This window comes from Gymnoscopelus microlampas, assembly GCF_963454915.1.
Source record: "Gymnoscopelus microlampas genome assembly, chromosome: 15".
In the NCBI taxonomy this organism is placed as follows: domain Eukaryota; kingdom Metazoa; phylum Chordata; class Actinopteri; order Myctophiformes; family Myctophidae; genus Gymnoscopelus; species Gymnoscopelus microlampas.
The window spans coordinates 15,052,154-15,072,292 of record NC_139952.1 but is presented as its reverse complement, the minus strand read 5'-3'; the positions used below and the strand labels follow the sequence as shown (position 1 = coordinate 15,072,292).

The following is a 20,139-nucleotide window of genomic DNA, read 5'->3' as shown; positions in this document are numbered from 1 at the left end:
GTATTGGAAGCGTTTACAATCTGATAGGACTTTTCTGTTTGGATGTATGGGCTGTCAAGGGTTGGTATTGCAACTCTAGATTCCAGATATTAAAAATAGGATCTAGTTCTTTAAGTCAGACTCAGATTAATACCATGCCAATATAAACTGCCAATATAACTCACTAAATTGAAAAATGGAAACGTGTTTAAAGGCCAGGCCAGTCCACACCAATGCAACTCAACTCCTTGCAACTGCCATTTGGGAATAATGGTTGCAACTTGCAAGGAGTTGCAGTTGCAAGTTTGTTGCATTGGTGTGAAAACAAATAAGATTGTAGCTGAGCTACAATGTTTTAAGTCTTACCAACAGAAACTGACATTGCTTAGATATGGACAAATATGATTTTAGTTTAAATATTTAGTAATAAATAAATATCAAAAGTTGTCCCTTATCTGGTGCCCTACCTTTAAATTGAACCCAGGCCAGAGTCCAGGACAGGCCAGGTTAGTTGATTAGTGAATTTGACTGTTTGTATTTTGGAGAGTTGTCAAAGAAGAGTTTCTCTTACTTGTATCATCACCCTTCCTTGCATCTTCCTCTGACAGTTCAGGTTGAAGCAGTATTAACAAGTTGCATCTTGGCCACGGAGTGGCGCTAAAGGACAATAATAATGCAAACTGGATTCAGGGCCAAATCTGTTGGTCTGTTTTGTACGTTGTCATAGTAACATAAGTTGAAGATCCATTGCATTTGCCTGCTGTGGTAACAACTTTCTATGCTATAAGACATTGATGGTTGTATTCAATCAAATATCTGTGATTGATTTTGTCTAGTTTATTATTATTATTATTATTATTATTATTATTATTATTATTATTATTATTATTATTATGTGATATTAATAACTGTTCATGTTTAGATATTTACCAGGTATTTACTCAGTGAATTAGTCTAGGAACATATTCCTGTAATTATATAATGTGTTACAAATTACATGCAGCTATAGCATACAGCAGGGGATCTATTTGACTCTTATCGATCTGTACAGCAAGTCTTCTGTAGAGGGTGCTGGATTGTTGCGTATGTGTATTGGCTGTATTGACAGCCAGCGATGAATGCCATTGTCTACATGTCATTCTACTGAACCATGGGCAAAACATATCAAGGATTGAATGAAGGTGAGTTTCTCTGATTTACTGCTGCAGAAATTAATATTCATTTTCATGATGCTTAATGATTAATTTGTTTGACTACTCTAGTCTGTGAGATTCCAAGTTATACTACAGCTTCAGTACCTACAAAATACCAAGCAGCTGTGATAAGCAATACAGAAAAGAAGGGGTTTTCTTCACAAACCAAGAGATTCTGCTGGCAAGACAGTTTGGTAGGACAATATCAACGAGTCTACTGTATATTTATTGCAGACAGACAGATATGCAACATATGAAGAATCCCATTTGTATTTGCTTCAGAATGAAAACCCTGGACCAGGCACTTATGGTTCTATTGCCACTGCTGAAGTCATTAGCCCCTCTTTCTCAATCACAGGCACAGGAAGTTTTGCCTCAAAGGTGAAGTTGTGAAGTTCATTATAATCCAACTTTTCAATGGCATGTACTTTGTGGGGTTTCTGGATTGCACTTGAATCGCCAGAAAGTATAACATTGAATGTTAGGATATTATGTGTTTTATTTAAACTTTTTTTTTTTTGCTTTCTTTCTTATTTTTTATTGTATCTTTTGCACCATCTTAATGCTCTGTCTGTCTTGATGTCTCAGTGCTTAAATAAAGCAGTTTGAATGTCCTTGTTGAAATGTGCTGTGCAAATAAACTTGCCTTGCCTTATGATCAATAATCTGGTCTTTACCACTATAGGCTCTCAGATTCCCCAGTAACCCACAGAGAGGTAGGCCTACCCCCGGGCCCAACGCATACAACCTGCAGTCCTCATTGATCAAGTACAACTTAAGCAGAGGGGCCTCCAGAGCATTCAGATCACCTGTGGCACTGCAAAGAGATGTTCCCAAGGACATAACCCCTGCCCCAAATCAATATGATGTGAATTATGCAAGTACACTGGAATTATTCAAACTCAAATCTTCAGGGTTTCTTCAGGGTTTTTACTCTGAAAAATATTATAAATAAATTTGCGTTCGTATAAATTGTATACATTTGGGTCAGTCTTTTTACTCAGTGTTAAATGTATGTAAAATGTCACTGTGCACATGTCACTGTGCACAGTGACATTTTGTTTTGGTTTGTTCTGTTTAAATTGTGTATTATAGTTTTACTCTCCTGGATCTATAGGTACATTTCGCTGGACCTGAAAGAAACCCTATAGCTGCTTCATCTGCTTTTTTGTCAAAAACTAGACGCAGTTATTTTTCCTCCCCTAACACTGTAAAAGTGCCATCACCATGTAAGTATCATTCTTATTTACTCTAAGGGGCTGCATTACATTTACTCTCTTTATAATATTTTGTTGTTACTTACAATTCAAGGCTACTATGAAGTGAAGGAGACCGTAATCCAGAAATGCCCCAGGGTTGCCATGTCCCCTTTCAAGTCAAAAACCCCAAGGCTCCCTCCTACACAGGACAGCCTTGTGCCAGGCCCAGGAGCCTACAACCCCCACCAGGCCCCTGCACCAGTGAAGAGGACCATCATGCCGTGAGTAAACCCATGATATGAAGTCTGTGCACTAAAAAGATCCCATAGCAATGTATTACCATCAGATGTGACATTCGAGCATAAGCTCTTCATTAGACAAACATTACGTTAAGTAATACATTCCTATGATGATATTTTCTATTGTGAGGTCTTAATTGTATTCTTTCCATAGTGTTTTTCTGTGCAACTGCACCGTGTATGTTTTGATATACATGCGTTTACGCTATTTTTGTATAACCAACATGAACCAGTAACTGTTACATTTTTGCTGTTTTCACTGGCCTTTAATGTCCATTTATTTCAACTGTCTTTTAAGGAGGAGACACTATCTGACATTATCAGCCCCTCCCCTGATTGTTCCCAAGAGCCCTCTCTTACCTGGCCCAGGCCAGTATGACCTAGTAAACTATGACGGCCCATCCAAGCACCTCATGTCCTCTGCTGTGTTTGTATCACTTACTGGACGGATAATCCAAGAAAAGCAGGGCCAGGGTGGTCCAGGTCCAGGTACTCTTTCAAGCCCCTTTACAAGACAAAATGCTTTGTAAATTACAGTGGTGCTATTTAATTTCTGTTGAGTCTGTTCTGATATATTTCAGGGCTGCACATTCAACAACAGTTTGTAATTGGAAATGATCCAGTTGCCAATATCAATACAGTCAGTGTAGTCTTACAAGGAGCCAAGTTATCCATTGGTCTGACATCAAGTTAAAGTCTTAGTTCTCTCATTTCTACCTTTGGGAGAATGATGGTCAAGCTCACAATTATTGATTGGACTGTGCACCATATACTGCATGGGAATTATTTTGAGTAATACTCCCCATTATTTCAATGATCCCCAATGTACTAATACTTGGTGTGTTATGTGCTTCTCCATCGGTTCTCAGGTTTCTATGAGCCACGGACACCATCAAAGCGGTCCTTCTTGTACAATCATTCCAAGATCTGGATTCCTACATGAGACACTCAAGGCAGCTGTGTGTGGGAGTGTGGCTGAGCGTTTATACACGTGCATAAACCAAGTAACAGTGACAACATCATATCTGTGGGGGTGGATGAATGCCATGGATATAAATTTAGACACTTTGCAAGGCTGTTCTGTTTTATTTATATTTGGCAATCCCTTACTTGCTTGCACATATTTCAGTTTTTTGGAGATATAATGATTTTACAAATGATTTTACAAATACCTGGTCGTATTAATGGGATTATTTATTAGTACTTCTCATGTGTCAACAAGGCAATTCACAAGCTACTGTACAGATTTCATTTTTATGTCAAGATTCAGAGAAAATGTGATTCTCTCATCATGACATGATGTACTGTAACTGCTGCTATAGGCAGGCACCGACAACTGTTGGTCCGGCCAATGATACAACATAATAACAGCTGTGGTTGAGATGATGTGACCATGCCAACTGGTAGGGCAGAGTGGAGGGGTGATGAGGGACACTGTGAATGTCAACAATGTCCCTGACTGGGCAAGAAGTAGAGATGATGTGTAACCCAGAAGACAAATGGACAAACCAATGTCTGCTCAATGACATGGTGGTTTCAACATTTTAATCGCCATTCTCTGTTGCGTTAGATACAAGCCATCGTTTTCTGGCTCCTAATACTAGTTACTTATTCATGATTATATCATATGTATTGTGCTACAGTATATTCTTTAATCTGAGGAGCAGATTTAAACATCGTCATCGTTATGGCCATTTGTGCAACATTTGTATTTACCAGGTGGTGCTTACTGTACATCTGTAAAGAAATAAGATCCTGTTAAATTAAACCAAAGTATCAACTGCTTGCTTGTGAGAAATCAGTTGGAGTTTTTGCTTAGTGCTCACCCGGCGGTCTCTGCTGTTGGTACCACGGCAACTGCACACATGCTTGTGACTCCCACGACATATTAACAGCTGTAGTTATATTCAGACAGTGACTTCAATAACAGGCTCTCCACAAATCACATCCTGTAAAAATCTAACCATCACGTACCTGGCTTTACATTACAAATGTCTTCCGATTTGCCTTTTGGATAGAGTAGTAAAAAATTGTAAAGTACTGGGATCTGGATGGCACAGAAAGTTCTGCCTGTATATAAATTGGAAGTGCTCAAGGTGATATTATTCTCTGTTGTTTGGCAGTTATAACATGGTTATGCAGTGTGTACATGTAGTGTCATAGTGGTGATGGTGGAGTGAGGTATCCACATTCCTCTATGCGTTTATGGGAGGTCCCTTTAAGTTATAAACAACTGGAGGTAGGCAAGTATGAACATGTATTCCCTCAAAGGAAGTGTATTCAGACTGCCCTTTATTGTCAGGATAGGTAGGTGCTTGTGAGATACTAGACAGGAAGAGGGAAGAAAGAAATATTCAATACCTTGCTGAATGGGATGTACGGGGAGAATACAACTGAGCTATTTCTGCTACTGTGGAAATCTTTCTCCCTTTTTAACAGGGACAGTGATGGTACAATCATTAACATCACTATTCTGTGATGTAAATGTGCCAGATAAAAAGGGTAGTTTCCATCTGCTGTCTCTGGGTTAGTTGACTTTAAAAGCTCAACAACCATATCATCATCAACAAGAACAACATAACATTAAAAGCAGATGTAACAGGCATGCAGATCACATGCAAGCATAGAGAACATAATGCATTGCAGGCACATGCATAGCACATAAAGCAATGATCGAGTGTTAAAAGTATCAATCTAGACTAAAGCAACATTCACAAAATGAAAAGAAATAACAAATGGAAGTGGTGCTGATGAATTGATAATGGTTTGAACCTCTGCATTTAATGTAGAAACATGTAGGTCTGCAGTGAACTTTTTGATCTAGCACCATGCAGTGTGACTGTGTGTTGATCTCAGCATCAGTATCTGGATATCGTCATCAGTGTAAAACAAAGGGTCTATTCATTGATCATTGATCAAGATGACCTCAAGGGACAAGAGACAAGACACAAGGGGTCGAGGGGATGATCACATACATTTCCGTAGAAATTGCATGACTTTTAATGTTTTCTTCTTTCTAAAATTTATAGAAGAACTTCACAGAGTAGGCTACCTTCATGTTTGCACTTTTCAGTTTTCACCAATAGTTTCAAGCATTTTTAATACTTAGCCTATTCTAATTGCAAAATAGATACCTAAACGATTAAAACACACCATTCAGCTGAAATTATGTCAATTAGAGTAGACTACTCTAATGTAAAGTGTCTTGAGACAACTTGTTGTGATTTGACACTTTAATAAAATTGAATTGAATTGAATTGAATTAATGCACTAACCTTGCAAATATCGCTCGAGTTTTAGGCTGTAGTCCGTCGTATCGTACGACGAAGTATAAATCTGGGCCTGTACGTGAGATCAGCTGGTGGCAGACATCTGATAGATTCAACCATTCACTGTAACTAAATGTACTGGACAGTTTCAGCTGTCTCCTTAAAAAGGCACGAGGAGAGGATATCAGAAAATACAATATACCATGTTGGATGACAAAAGTTTACGTAGATATATAATTTTGATCCAAAAATATTGCGGAGTAAATTATTTCTGCCCTTTCCCTGTTTCCCAACAGATGGTACAGTCCGTGTGAGAGGCAGCGGTTGTCCCGCATGGATCATGTTGTCCCCTCCAGTGTTGCCATGTCCGGTTATTATAAGCTACTTTGGGCTTCTTTTTCTGTAAAGTTGCTTGTAAATATCGGTAGTTGCGGGTTGCGTTTTTTGGGGGGGGGGGGGGCTTGTTTCTAAAGTGTAGTTGCTTATTTGGGATTGCTTCCTAATGTTGTTTAAAGTTTAAACCAGTGGTTCTCAAACATTTTCATGTCAAGGACCCCCAAATTAATATGTATTTGTCCGCAGACCCCTATGGCAGACCCCCGTCTGAAAATAGGCTGTATTATGCCCTACACGATTTTAAAAATATATAAAAAAAAAAAATCAAATAGCCACTGCATCTACATATAGGTTTAAACTTTAAAGTGCTCATGTGGCCTCTTCGCTTCTTTTGGGCTTTCCCCCCCTAGACCTGGTTGCTTGTTTCTTTCCAAACATCTGGCAACACTGGCTCCCTCCCTGCAGGATTTCTCCCACTGAAGCACAATCTCACTGTTGATTTTTCACTTTAATAGGACCGTCGTATTAAACACCCTCCCGGAATCGGTTTAAAAATATAATCAAAGAACACTGACATCAACTCGAACAGAACATTAGAGATCATTCTGCGACGTGTCAAAGCGGGTCGATCGCTGTATTTCATAGCGGTATTTTGTTACTTTTCAGTTGGATTTTACAAAGGGCGTGTTGGTGGTGATCTGACTGTACCGGGAGTTTGATCTCCTGTACTTCCATACCAGTGAGGAATGACAGCAACTGGGATCGTCTGAATGGAAAAAATGGATTACAAGGATCTTGAGAATAATTTCGAGGAGAAACTGACGTTAACGGAGAAATGTGAGTTGCGTGATTTATTTATTTTTCCACAAAAAAGCTTCTTTTTTTTTTGCAGTGATACATCACATAAATGTATATGAATATATAGTAGGCTACATTGCATAAATACATTTACCGGTAGGTTTACCAGCAATCTCATGTTGATCAGTGCTTTCATGTGGGTTTAAAAAAAAATTAAAGATAGTTGTGTATGATGATATTGATATTTAAAAGGTTCGTATGGGGGGGGGGGGGGGGTCAGAATGCAGCCTACTTGCTGGTATAATGCAGTTTTATTTTCATCTCAACATGTCAACATGTACAGCGAGATGAAGCCATCGTTTTAAACGACATGATGAATGTGTCGGTATTTATGTTGCCGAATGTCCCATGACGGGACATTCGGCACATTCATCCCGTGTGCATGAGAGGTTATTCTCATTATGACACAGTAATAACACATGATTTTCACCCATGTACCATTTGAAATTGGTACCAGACCTGTACCCAAATGTGCTATCGAAAAACCCTTTGCATCACATTTGTCGACAGCGCAAAGAGGAGGATGTTATTATTATTGTCTGTCCGGATAACCCGCTAATAGGCCTAGAATTTCAGTTCGACAAGAGGTGCAAGATCTGTTATCAGGCTTTTATGTCCCAAGTAGAAAACCTGGTAGTTCTATACTGCACCGCCGAGCTAAGGTCTCCATTACCATCAAGGCAGTCTAGCTGAGAGTGAAATGGCCCACAGCTTTAGGCAGGCAGACGTGGAAAATGAACCTGACACTGGAGATCTAGTGCAGTTAAATGACTCCAGCTCACTATGACCAACCACCAAAACACCAAGTCCACTTGACCCCCACAAAGAAAACACTGTCCTAATTTTAGCTGTTTTAACTGATATTGTAATTACATATGGTTGTCCTGATATGACTGGTGTAAAGCCGCATATATGCACCTAATACCAAACATACATATTTACACTGGTGGAAGGAAGGTGACTTCTGTGGCAGGCAGCCCTCCCCCTTCCACTTCATAAGAGTGGAGACTGGAGAGCAATGATGGAGGAGGCAGAGATACCTGCTGCAGCTTGCAGCAGCTCCTTACAGAGGGACAGTCAAACACCATTTATTTTATAGCCTAGTTCCTTATACAACCTTGTCGCTAGTCGAAAACAATTGAGAATAACGAATAACAGTTCAAAATCTGTCATTATTGGCACAAAGTAAAAATTTGCCATCACTCGTGATGGTTCCCACCTCCTGTGGATATGTGTGTGTGTGTGTGTGTGTGTGTGTGTGTGTGTGTGTGTGTGTCCAGATTGCCTTGTGCTGGCAGGGAGAGGAGTGGCAATGTACTGAAGGGAAAGAGAGATACCTGTGTCTCTGACTGCAGTACAGGTCAGAATTATTGGTCAACATTGAGGGCGCCTTGTAGCTTGAGAATTTGCTCATTATGGAAAATAATAGTTTTTTGCAGGGCTTTTATTTGCTTTCGCTGCATGCTTTTATCGTCACATTCTAACGTTTACAGATTTCTGAAATGGTTCACATTAGCCTTGAACTGTCTACAGCAGCTTTTCACCACGAGATGCAATATGAGCGTGTGGAGCATGTTTTGGTTCTGGGCCCGTTTACTGGCGTGGTCTGACTGTCAAGCTCACAGTGTTGATCAGTGTGTCATTATCGGGAGTATTGGACCCTAAAAAAGACAAAGTCCCTAGATAAACAGAAACATTCTTTTGTTCTGACTTATCAGGCAGTCTCATTCTTGTAAAAAAAAAAAACAGGGAGTTTCTACAGACTGACGCACCTCCCATGTCAGAATTGTGAAAGGGTATCTAATCCCATATCATTGTGATTTATTCAAACCCGCGGTTGGCAGACTGTCGGCTTACCCACTAATGCATTTAAACCCCCTGTTGTCTCACCCTTCTCAACCCCACCTCCTTAACCCCACACCCCATCTCTCCTGGTTCCATGGTCCATACCATGATGGAATCAGTCAACTATACTGACCTGAATCTCTAAAGAGAAGATGCCACTCCTGGGAATATACCACTCCTCCTGATATAGAACAATTCTGTGATAATAACCCCTCAAAGTCAGAGAACTCATGAGGCATGAGCTTGGCCCTGGGCTCCCTAGGTTGGCAGAGGGAAGGTAGTGCCCAGGATTACATAGACAATTGGCACTGGGGGTAAAAAATGGGATTACAAAATCGTGGGATAAACATTTTTAGTAAAAAAAAATCAGAGAACTCTAAATCACTTTATTGCTGCACAAATAAATAATACCAATTTAATGACATTGGACAATAACAGAACAACTACAATTTACAAGACAACAACATGCAAATGACAGCAGTGTGCAAATAACTGTCAACTTCAATATCCTTAAATATCAGTAATGGAAATCATCATTTCTGTTCTAAAATCCATTCCGTTGAGAACAGTTAAGCCATTGTGTGTGTGTGTGTGTGTGTGTGTGTGTGTGTGTGTGTGTGTGTGTGTGTGTGTGTGTGTGTGTGTGTGTGTGTGTGTGTGTGTGTGTGTGTGTGTGTGTGTGTGTGTGTGTGTGTGTGTGTGTGTGTGTGTGTGTGTGTGTGCGCGCGTGCGTGTGTGGGGGAGGGGGTTAGTTTATTGAGGAGCTGTATTGCCTCAGGAAAGAAGCTTCAGAGAAGATAAAACTTGGGCTACATTGGTCTTATAAGAGCACAGTCATAAGCTTTCTTGTTAATGAGCCAGGCAAGGAACCAAGGCGGCACTCCAAGACATAACATGTTCAAAGCCCCACTGTTTGGGGCTTCACAATAGGAGTGGCACCACCTTTTCTGTGATGCAGTCAGACAGAAACTGTTTGAACTTGTGTTGAGGATTTAGTAGAGAAAGCCTCACAGCTCCGGCTGTATAGCCAACTTCAATTGTCTGTATAATACTATAAGCATTTTAATGGTGTAGGTTTACATAAATGAACTTCCCAGATGTTAATCATGTCAAAACCAAACTTTCCATGGCCTGCAGCTAAATGTAATTTTTTTCACCAGCCTTACTGCCTTGTAGGCAGTGTCTTTGTTTGGAGTGAAGTTCTCCTCTGTGGACGTAATAATCATGGGACGTGGTTAGTCATGGACCCCCTTTGGCCCCTGATGTTGTGTTCCTCCTGATCCATAGTCAAGGTGACAGTCTGCTTGCGCTAAATGAGCTAATATTGTACCTCTCTCCTTTTGTAAATATTAAACAGACATCAAACACAAATGACATAGAACGTTTTTCCCCAGCCCTATTCTCTGACATAGTATTGCCTTTAATACAGACTCACAGAGTCAGAATTGGAATGGAGAACAAAATGAAGAAACATTTTCCTCCAGTTGGACTGGACTCAAGTTCTCTCAGCTCTGCTGATGCGTCTTCTTTGTAGCCCAGGGGGCTCGTATGTTTATACATGTGGGTGGAGGGAAAACAGACAAGGGGTGAAGGGTGTGGAAGGGATGGACAAGAAAGCGATGCATTCTTTTACAGAGTCCTGAATTGGCCAAAATAATGCATGTTGTCGTTGCCGTGGTGCTAGTCTGCTGCTAGCCTGGGCCGCTGCCTGGAAAAGGGGAATGAGGGAGGCGTCTCTCACTGTACTGCAGTGGTTCTGGAGCAGGCAGAGTGAGCGTCTACAGCCAGACGTAGAATGTCTCCTCTGAGCTCCACGTCAGCGAAGCTCCCGGTCCAGATGGTATAACTCACAGCCACGACACTGACCTCTCGCACAGGAAGGAGAGGAAACGCTCTGTCCTGTGGACGGGAGGAGGAGGATGTAAGCGTTCTGATCCGCCTATGGACCGATTAGTCATGTGTATGTTTTTCCGTCGCATCTTCTGAAACACAGAATTTCATGAATGAGTTTCCTTACGCCCATTCGTGGGAATGACTGTTACGTCACATGTATTGATTAGTTTCCACTAGAGAAACAACACCTACATCTCGTTGTCCAGCCCACAGGAAGGGAGTGACTAAGGAATTAGGTGGCAGATATTTTTCTGTTAAATTGAGAAATGTGTGATGGCGCACACATTTTTTTGTAGCCAGTAATGTAAGTTGTAATGGTTTACCATGCAATTTTGTTTATTTTGACAGATGCATTTAGTGAGGATTCCAAACTGAAAACAAAACAAACTGGATTAGAGATTTGTTTTACATATTGCCTGTACTTTATTGATGTAAAAAGGAATTATGTCTGTCTACCATCCATCCATCCATCCATCCATCCATATATCTATCTAAAACAGGCCTCTAATCTTCTATCTAGTCCTATGTTATTACGTGGCTTGCTCAAGGAAACAGCAATAAATAGGGTTGTAATTTGCATAATTACGATCGTATGATAAGAAAAAGCAAGGTTATTCATATATAACAGCCCCTAATTAGCTAAGTTATTTGCTGGTTGGTTGCTCACATTTCACAGCTGATTTTTTAAATGTACTGTACTTTAATGTGGCACAATGGTTGGCGGAGTTAATTTAAGATTAATTGGGATGATTCAGCAAGTTTGGTCTTTAATTGAGTATTCTGCTCTTGAATGTAGCCTGCGCAAACAATCTGAAGGAATTTGGTCAGTCAGAAGCCTGTGGATTGTGTCACCACTATTTGGCGAGACACAGCACTCTCCGTCGTCCATTTTTGCAGCACACGGTTGTTTTCCATCCTCCTTTCCTTCCAAAGTGTGCATATGTGTATCTACGTGTGATGCATGTGTCACTGTACAATGTACAGTGACAGCAGTGTAGTGAACACAACCTATACATGTCTGTTACCTGTGCGCGTCCCCACCACACCACACTACACCACCTCAGTCACAGGATCCAGAGGCTGTAACATTAGAGCACAAATGATGGCTGGTGCATGCTCATTTCTAGCAGACTGTTTGCTGCAGCCCCAATCCATTTGGGTGAGGAGAGAGATGGGGGTGGAGTACAAATCAGTGCAGTGTGATCCGTTGTTTTGATCTGTAACCACTTCATTAAAAAATGATACCCTAAGTGTATCATGTTTTAAGTGGCTTATACTGTGAAACCTTTCCCTTTTAGTTGTGCAGCTATTAGGCTATACATCATCAGGCGGTTAGGCTGGAGGTTCTGGCTGGTGTTTATCAGCTTTAAAAGACCAATCCCACGTTAATAACATTCCATTGTCTTGAATCCAATACATTAAAGGCAGCCCTATAGGCTAAGGCTATGGCTCTGAACCAATGGCTGTGCTATGCTGTTACACAGCTGCACCAGTCAATTGATTGCTGCAACAGTCTCTTTAATGACACTGCACTGCTTCCTTCGTCACAGATTGACCGCAGCTTGCCTAGCTATTCTAGCCCTTGTTTTGTGTTGTTGTTTGCTATCTTCTTTTTCCTGGCACAGTAGTGTTCTCTGATTCTTATCTTCAACAAGGTCACCAACCTCCTGTCTGTTCTCCAGGAAGACACAGTCTTCCTGACTGTCCTAAAGGCAAGTGTGCAAGACATTTTTTGGAGGAGCACTCATTTTAGTTTACATCCTGCGTATGTGCAAGTTTGACAACAAATGTAAAACACTTGAGATTTGATAACAGGCCATGTCTGAGCGAGGTGCCAGGCGTGTGAGTGCCCGCTCTGAGCAGCTGACGGCTTTGTGCATTGACGAGCATAGCGTCCGACCTGCCAAGCCGTGGGTGGGTGGAATAGGTTAATACATGAACCAATCATAGAGTTAAAAATAAGGAACCAATGAGCGGTCCCACACAACGCACGTCACCCGCTCCCTCTGCATGCCAATCACTAGATTGGGGTTCCTTGGCATACACACGTTTGAAGAGGTTTGTTCGTTCTATTCACCTCCCCCGGTGTTATGCCTAGATGTGTTCTCCTATTCAGTATCCACCACAGTTACAGTATATGTAGAAAACCTTACCCTGACCATGACCAAACCTTTGCTATTGCTTACCTTTAAAGGACCACCCATTTTCAACCCATCTTCATATAATTATTCCTTACTAATGCTCATCATAAAATGCCTACATTTCTGTTTTCTCACTCTGTGTCTGAGGACAGTAGAGCCGTTCTCTTCCTGGAAAGTTAGCATGCTTAAATAGAAGCCATTGTTCTTGCATTAAAGTTTGAAATATTGTTTGAAATGACCAAACCTGCATACCGATGATGTCACTGGTAGGTGGGTTTCTGAACTGTCCACAGCCCTCCCTAAAGACAACATACCTAATAGACAAAAAATGGTACCATCTTTCAATAAGCAATAGTAAGAACTAAATATATGCAGATAAGTGCCTAAAGGCAAGTGCAAAATGCCTAAGCTAAATCATTTTTAAAATGATTATATGATAAAACCTTATACCTAAGCCATCTCTAACGTAATCACCTCTAACCTAATGCCTAAACTTAACCAGGCAACTCATCTCGACTGGGGCACACATCTCATGGCTCTGCACTAATCATATGGCAGGCTGATCTACCCCCGTGTCCGACTGCCTCACCAAACCCGCAGGCATGTTCCAGGGTGATAACATACCAGTATCAGAAATAGCCCAAACAAAAGTTGATTATGGAATAATCCCATTCAACTTTCTGATGATTTCAGTGAATAGGACTCACTCTTTTTATATAGCCATATTTGTGATGTAGCCCTCGACAAAGCCCCATGTTTTCTTTAGCCACAGTATGTTTGTTATCAGCTTGTTCAACACCAGTGGCCACACTGAATGAGATGACAACCCTGGTGCACAATGAAATCAGACCCTCGTTGACATTAAACATACTCAGTCGCACGTCACCACGCTGCCAGGTCAACATTAGTCAGCTAGTTACAGTTATGCCCTACTTTATGGTTCCAAAACAAGGCTGTGGTGCAGCAGCTGATGTTTGTTTCATCTTGTGCTATGGCCGCTGCACACAGGACATGTCTTTGATTTAACAAAAAGGATTTGATATGCAACCACTTCTTAGCTCTTGCACAAATATCTTATCTTAGCTTATCTCAGCTTTCGACCACACGCTAAAGCTGTTTTTGTTATGTAAGACACAGCAGATATCATTGTAATATCTCCTTGCAAAAAAAAAACATTCACACAAAAGAGGTTTTTGCACAGACTTCCACACTATGCTGAAGTTAGAGCTCAGTAGCTAAACAAAGCTGCTGTCCACAAAGCTGGGTTATGCACTGTGGCTGTGTGAGAAATGGTTTGTTCAACCGGACCCTCTACCCCCCCCCCCCCAGATGTTCTTTCTGGCCTACTGCGCATATCTGTTCATCTCTGTCTCTGTGTTCCTCTTTTATTGTCCTTCTCTCCCCCTCTCTCTCTCGCCACCCTCCATGAAGCATGCTGGGTTGAGCTCATGGCTAATGGCCATTGTGCCCTATAATCTAACAAACTGGGCTTGCCATTAGGAAAGTGTGTGAGCTAATGAGAGAGAGAGATAGAGAGAAAGAGAGTTTCTCTTTGTTCTCGTCCTGTCTGTTCTTTCTATTCCCTCTATTCCTATTTGTGGGAACCTTCAACCCACCTATCTCAGTCATGCGCCAAGCTACCGTCACCGCATCTCAGGGAGATGACCTAATGATGAGGTAATTGTTTAGGATGTGAAACACCATGGCTACAGCGCAGTCACAACAAACCCCGCCTAGGCTATTTTCTCCCCGTCTACATGGCAGCTTTATGTTGTAAAAGCCTTTCTCAGATTACGTTTGGCAGATTTAAGTTTCTTTCTTGTTTTTTCATTGTTTGAAAGCATCTCTTTGACTATTTTAGCTTATTTTTGTTGCAACCTTCTAGTGTTATACACCAGTGTTTCTCAGGGACCCCCAGTTTGATAGGCATCAGGCCACAGACCCCCATTTATTTGATTGATCGATTGATTGATTGATTGATTGATTGATTGATTGATTGATTGATTGATTGATTGAATACTTTATTAACAGTTTGCAAAAGGTACAGTTATAGAATAATGCTAAAAGGATAACACAAAAAACCCCGAGGGCTTGTTTCCATTGTGGTCCTGTGCATTCAATTCATCAAGACATATACAGTACAATACTACATGAGATCATCAATACTAGGAGCAGTAAAATGATATTTACAGAAAGACAGTGGCGGGTCATTTCTTTTGGCAAGCTACAGTACCAGACATGTCTAGGTCCAAACAGGTGCTCTTTTATGGCGTTTTTGAAGGAGGGAGATGCACTTTTTGATGACTGGTGGTAGGGTATTCCACATTTTGGTGGCAAAATAATAGTACAATGAATTCATTCCCATGTTCGTGCCGAATCCGGGGGGGAATGAGATCAGTGGAGCTCCCTTTGGTGTTGTGCCCGTGGGCGCTACTCACTCTTTTGAAGTAGTCATACAGGTACAGGCATTGTTCCCTTGAGTATCTTGAAGACCAGGCCCATTGCAAGTTGCTGTACTCTGTCCTCTGAGCCATTGGTTCTCAAAGTGGGGTCCGGGGACCCCCAGGGGTCCTTGGCGGGGTACCAGGGGGTCCCCCGCTAAATAAGTTGATATAGCGTCACAATCATTTTAACCACTTTAACCATTATTGTATAATTTGGCTATTCAAAAATAGCAGATATACAAGCTCATAGCGTGGCACTGAGTGCCACACTATGAGCTTGTAGATCTGCTATTTTTTATCGTGAAATCTTGCAAAGAATTTAAAGCCAACATTTGTAACTCAAATCTTTGCTTCTAGGGGTCCCTGGAACAAAATATTTTGAGATGGGGGGGGGGTCTGTGGCCAAATACATATAATTTTTTAGCATTATGAACAGGGGTTAGGTAAGTCCTAGGTGTGAGGTTTAGTTGCAACCTGATGAATTTATTTTAATATCTGTGACCCAATCTGCTCTGTAACATCCTCAGTGTTAGTTTAACTCTGACAGTGTACAAATGGAACAGGCCATCCAATGCCATTTGTACACTGTCGGAGTTACAGACACGTAAGGGTCCATTTGGTTCCTAACTATCAATCCTTTAGCTGGGGGACCCACTGGAACCCCCCCCCCCCCCAAGCACATTGAAAACCAATGATATATACATACAACAAAGGAGTAAAATGAGCTAAATGATTCATGGCCCATGTATGATTCATGCTGTGCTCTATTTTCTATGTGACTGGGTAACCCAGTTTATCGTGGCTAAAAGCACATGGACATCATCCCTGTTCTCATAGGAGTCACGTTCTGTTTCACCTTTTTTTAGATTCCAGACAAGCATAGAACGGGTGCTGTCTTATCTTTAACTCACACATTTGAATCCATGCAATCATTTTAATATGAGGCTACATCTTTATTATTGGTGCTGTGGTGGTGGTGGTTGTTACAGCATTTACTGTCAGTAAATGACTAGGTCATTCATATGTCGAGTGCAATCTTTAATCCTGGTGGGTTTTCACAGAAACATTCTTATTTTTAATTTTCATGTTAGGATAATAATTCTCCAGTTAGAAATGGTGCTCAATAGGTAATGCTCATCTCAAATGTTCCCAGTGGTTCTCCGATCATAGACCCTGCAGTCATTTTCGACACTATTCATAATACGGCTTGGTGATATGGACAAAATCAAATTTATAATAAAAAACAAGATTTCAAATTTCAGTATTGTGACGATAACGTATTGTGAGTTGTGACGATATCATTTTTAAAAATAGCATGTCTACAAGCTCACAAGGCATCACAACCCGTTGTGAGCTTATAGTTCAGCTATTTTCCTATTTTTGAAAGGATTTTAGAATTATTTTGAAAGTATATAATAGGGCTTATGTGATTTAAACCAGGAAAAGACAACACTTATGTCATATTACACGATATTGCAATTCAAAACCCCGGATGATATCTAGTCTTACATCACAATTAATATTGATATAATATTGATACTGTATATTGCTCAGCCCTTGTTCATAGCACACATATATTGTGAGTGCGAATGGCCTGTAATTGAACCACTGCTTTATAATGAGGAACTGTAGTTTACAACGTGCTGGGTAACCAGCACTTCAGTCTGTCTGACAATGATTTGTAGTTGTGTGCTGTTGCTGCTATTCACTTAAAGTCATTCTAAATACAGCTGTTCCTCGTCGTCCTTTACTGGAGCTCCAGAAGGTTCAAAGGGTCGTGCAAAGTTTGTTCCTGGGCCCTAAAATGTCACGCAGTTTGAGTCCCATGATGTTTAGGTTGTTAAGACATTTGGATGGGTTCAGAGCAGAAAGGATTGTTGGTGTTGCTTTTTGTTTTTGAGTCATTGACCCAGGTTTTCTCAGTTTTATTGTTGTTTATTTACTTTTATATGGAGCTGTGAGTGAATGTACTGTGTTTACCAGTAGTTCTCAACTTTTTCAGGCCGCGACCCCCCAAATAATCATATGTGAACTGGAGACCCCCTACCCTGAAAAGCACAAGGAATTGTGGGAGTTGAGGCATTACATTTAGTTTGACTATGTTCCACAGATGAATATTGTGGTAATAGCCAATCTACAAGTTGTGAGCTTGTATATCAGCTATTTAAAAAAAAAAAATCCTATTTTTTTTTTTGCCCCTCTCTTATATTATTTGACAATTTGGCCAATGTTTGACCAGTTTTATAGTACCGTTTGTTGATTACTTTTGGTGCAGTAATTGTCTTTTTTCATTCAATTTGATTTATTTTCTTCTTCTTTTTTGGGTCACAATACCTCGCATTGCGAGGCGTTGTGAGCTTGTAGATCAGCTATTTTCACAATTTTAGCCTCTTTCTTATATCATTTGACAATTTGGCCAACGTTTCACAATTTTTATTGTATAGTTTGTTGATTACTTTTGGTGCAGTAATTGTCTTTTTTCATTCAAATTCATTGTCTCTGCCAGGCCAAAAGGCATGGCCGAGACTATGTTTTTGCACCCTGTCCGTCCGTCTGTCCGTGACCTCGTCTGTGGGCAGCTACTCTCCTGCACCGTTGGCTTGATCGCAGTGAAACTGTGCACACACACTCCCTGGATGCCAGAGCTGAACCTCTGCCCCAAGTTTTCACGTGGGCTTGTTATAGCACCACCAGGAGGCCGACTTTTGCACAAAAAAAAGTACAGTTCTCCTACAGATTTTGTCCAAAAATCACGCAAATCGGTACACTGTATCTCTATAGTCATTACGAAATAGTCATTACAACGAAACAGGTTTTTCTGATTTTTTTATTTTTAGGTATAGACCAATTATTTGTTTACTAACATTGAGACTGGACGCACAGGTGATTGTTTCACGCAATCAATTCCCAACCTGTTATTTCGGGCTGCGCTGGTTTCAGCGCACCCCAACCCCCTCTTGTGTGTTGGCTAGTGAGGCGCGTCCTAGCGAGACCTGATAGAATGGGTTTCATTGCACGCATACTGGTTGCACGCATACTGGTTCTTATCAGTGTGACGTCGTCTGTTAAGGGGTCTATTAAAAAGGTCTTAAAAGTCCTTAAATTGTCATTTCTGGGGACCCCCAAAAAAATCATGTGGGGACCCCCCTGGGGGTCCCGACCCACAGGTTGAGAACCACTGGTGTATACCAACAACAATGTTAGACAACTTCTACATTTGATACAGTATCCTTCTCCATCAATACAAACTGGGAGCAGATCTGTAAATTTCCTTCAAATCTTGAAAAAACGTTTATGTTGGAGGGAGAGATAACAAGCAGCCCTTCTTGGAGAGAGTTAGCGTTAGCGAAATACAGCAACACTTCAGAATTATGCTGGAGAGAATGTTAGGGGACCACCATACCCACATATTTTGGGATTGTCCCAAAATACATACATCTTGGAGGGATATTCAAGGGGAGATTAAACAAATTATGGGAGTTGACATTCCTTTTGAGCCAGCGGTCTTTGTACTTGGTGAGATTCCGGGGGGAATAGTAACCAAGGACCAGATAGATATACAGTATCTGCTTGGGGTGTTGGGGTGATCACAAAACATGTTTTTACTGTGTGTTGGAGAAATGTAAAGCCACCAACTATCCAGCAATAGAGGGAGAGGCTAAAACATACAGTATATCTGATGGAAAGCATTACAGCTAGACTACATATGAGGACAGAGGATTTCAATATCAGATGGACACCGGTAGTACTGCAGTTGCCCAGACTGATTGGGGATGAAGTCCCCCCTTAAAGTCGTTGGATGGGAGTTGATTGAACGGCCTGGTTGCCTGTCCTCCCTGGCCAGAGTGTCCTGAAGGTCATGTACTGTATGGTGATTGGTGCTGTTTGAATAATGATTTTTGGTTGCCTGTGTCTGTGGTGTGGTTTGATCTAATTTTTGTGTATGTCCGTATGTCCATATAATGTGATCACAGAATGAAAGAAAATGGAAATAAAAGTCAAGTGCAAAAAGGTCTATACACTGACAATGCCACTGTTTGATAAAGATAATTTACCACATTTTATGACTGACTATTTTAGTGTCTGTCTCCTGGCTATTTTTGTTTTATTGTTCATTTCTGGCTTGTTGGAGAAGCTGTGCATGTTTCCTGCACAGCATTGTCATTCCTAATCAATACAATCATCTGAGTGCTTTCTGACAACATACTGTATAATCATGTTCATCCCACAGAAGACTCCAGTTAGTACATTTCTCATGAGGGCCTCTCTGGGAAGCAGCGAGCAGGTTGTTTTTTTGTTGCTGTTAGCACCATAGGGGCAGAGAACCTCTTCCTTAGCCTATCCCAGGGGCACGGTTATTGGTCAGCCGCGCGCATTTCCGTCCCCCCTCCTTTCTTTTCTCTCTGTAGAGAGGAAGTGGTGGATGAGATCGTCTTGCGAACATGTGCTCCGTGCAGAGTGTGTCATGCACACATCCTGCACATGTGTGTGTGTAACACGGAATGGACGAAATGTCCCTTTTGCTTTGACATTTGCCTTTCAATCTCGTGGCAGCGTTGTCTAGCAACAATGACATGTCATTGTTGCCTGTGGTCATTTAAGCTATTCCCTCTACACTGAAAATATGTGGGATGATACAGCTATCGAGCATCAAGTCAATCGGATAGCTCACATACTGTACAT

General features: G+C 41.1%; 2 protein-coding genes across 5 annotated transcripts in view; both read left to right on the top strand.

Annotated features, from left to right (window-relative positions):
* Nucleotides 1–1,088: 1,088 nt before the first annotated feature.
* Nucleotides 1,089–3,624, top strand: stpg1 (sperm-tail PG-rich repeat containing 1). The gene is made up of 7 exons (XM_084080355.1): nt 1,089–1,160; nt 1,242–1,366; nt 1,455–1,553; nt 1,858–2,053; nt 2,484–2,652; nt 2,969–3,159; nt 3,540–3,624. Exons 1-7 carry the CDS (start codon nt 1,130–1,132, stop codon nt 3,611–3,613), a joined length of 885 nt encoding a protein of 294 aa, XP_083936481.1. The 5' UTR covers nt 1,089–1,129; the 3' UTR covers nt 3,614–3,624.
* Nucleotides 3,625–6,762: 3,138 nt separating this feature from the next.
* LOC311062266 (uncharacterized protein) overlaps nt 6,763–20,139 on the top strand; it is a 40,736-nt gene continuing 27,359 nt past the window's right edge. For all 4 annotated transcript variants that reach the window (XM_084081168.1, XM_084081167.1, XM_084081166.1 and 1 more), the window contains exon 1: nt 6,763–7,112. In XM_084081168.1, the coding sequence (XP_083937294.1) occupies nt 7,046–7,112 (67 nt within the window). In that variant the 5' untranslated portion in view covers nt 6,763–7,045. The remainder of the gene's footprint in view (nt 7,113–20,139) is intronic.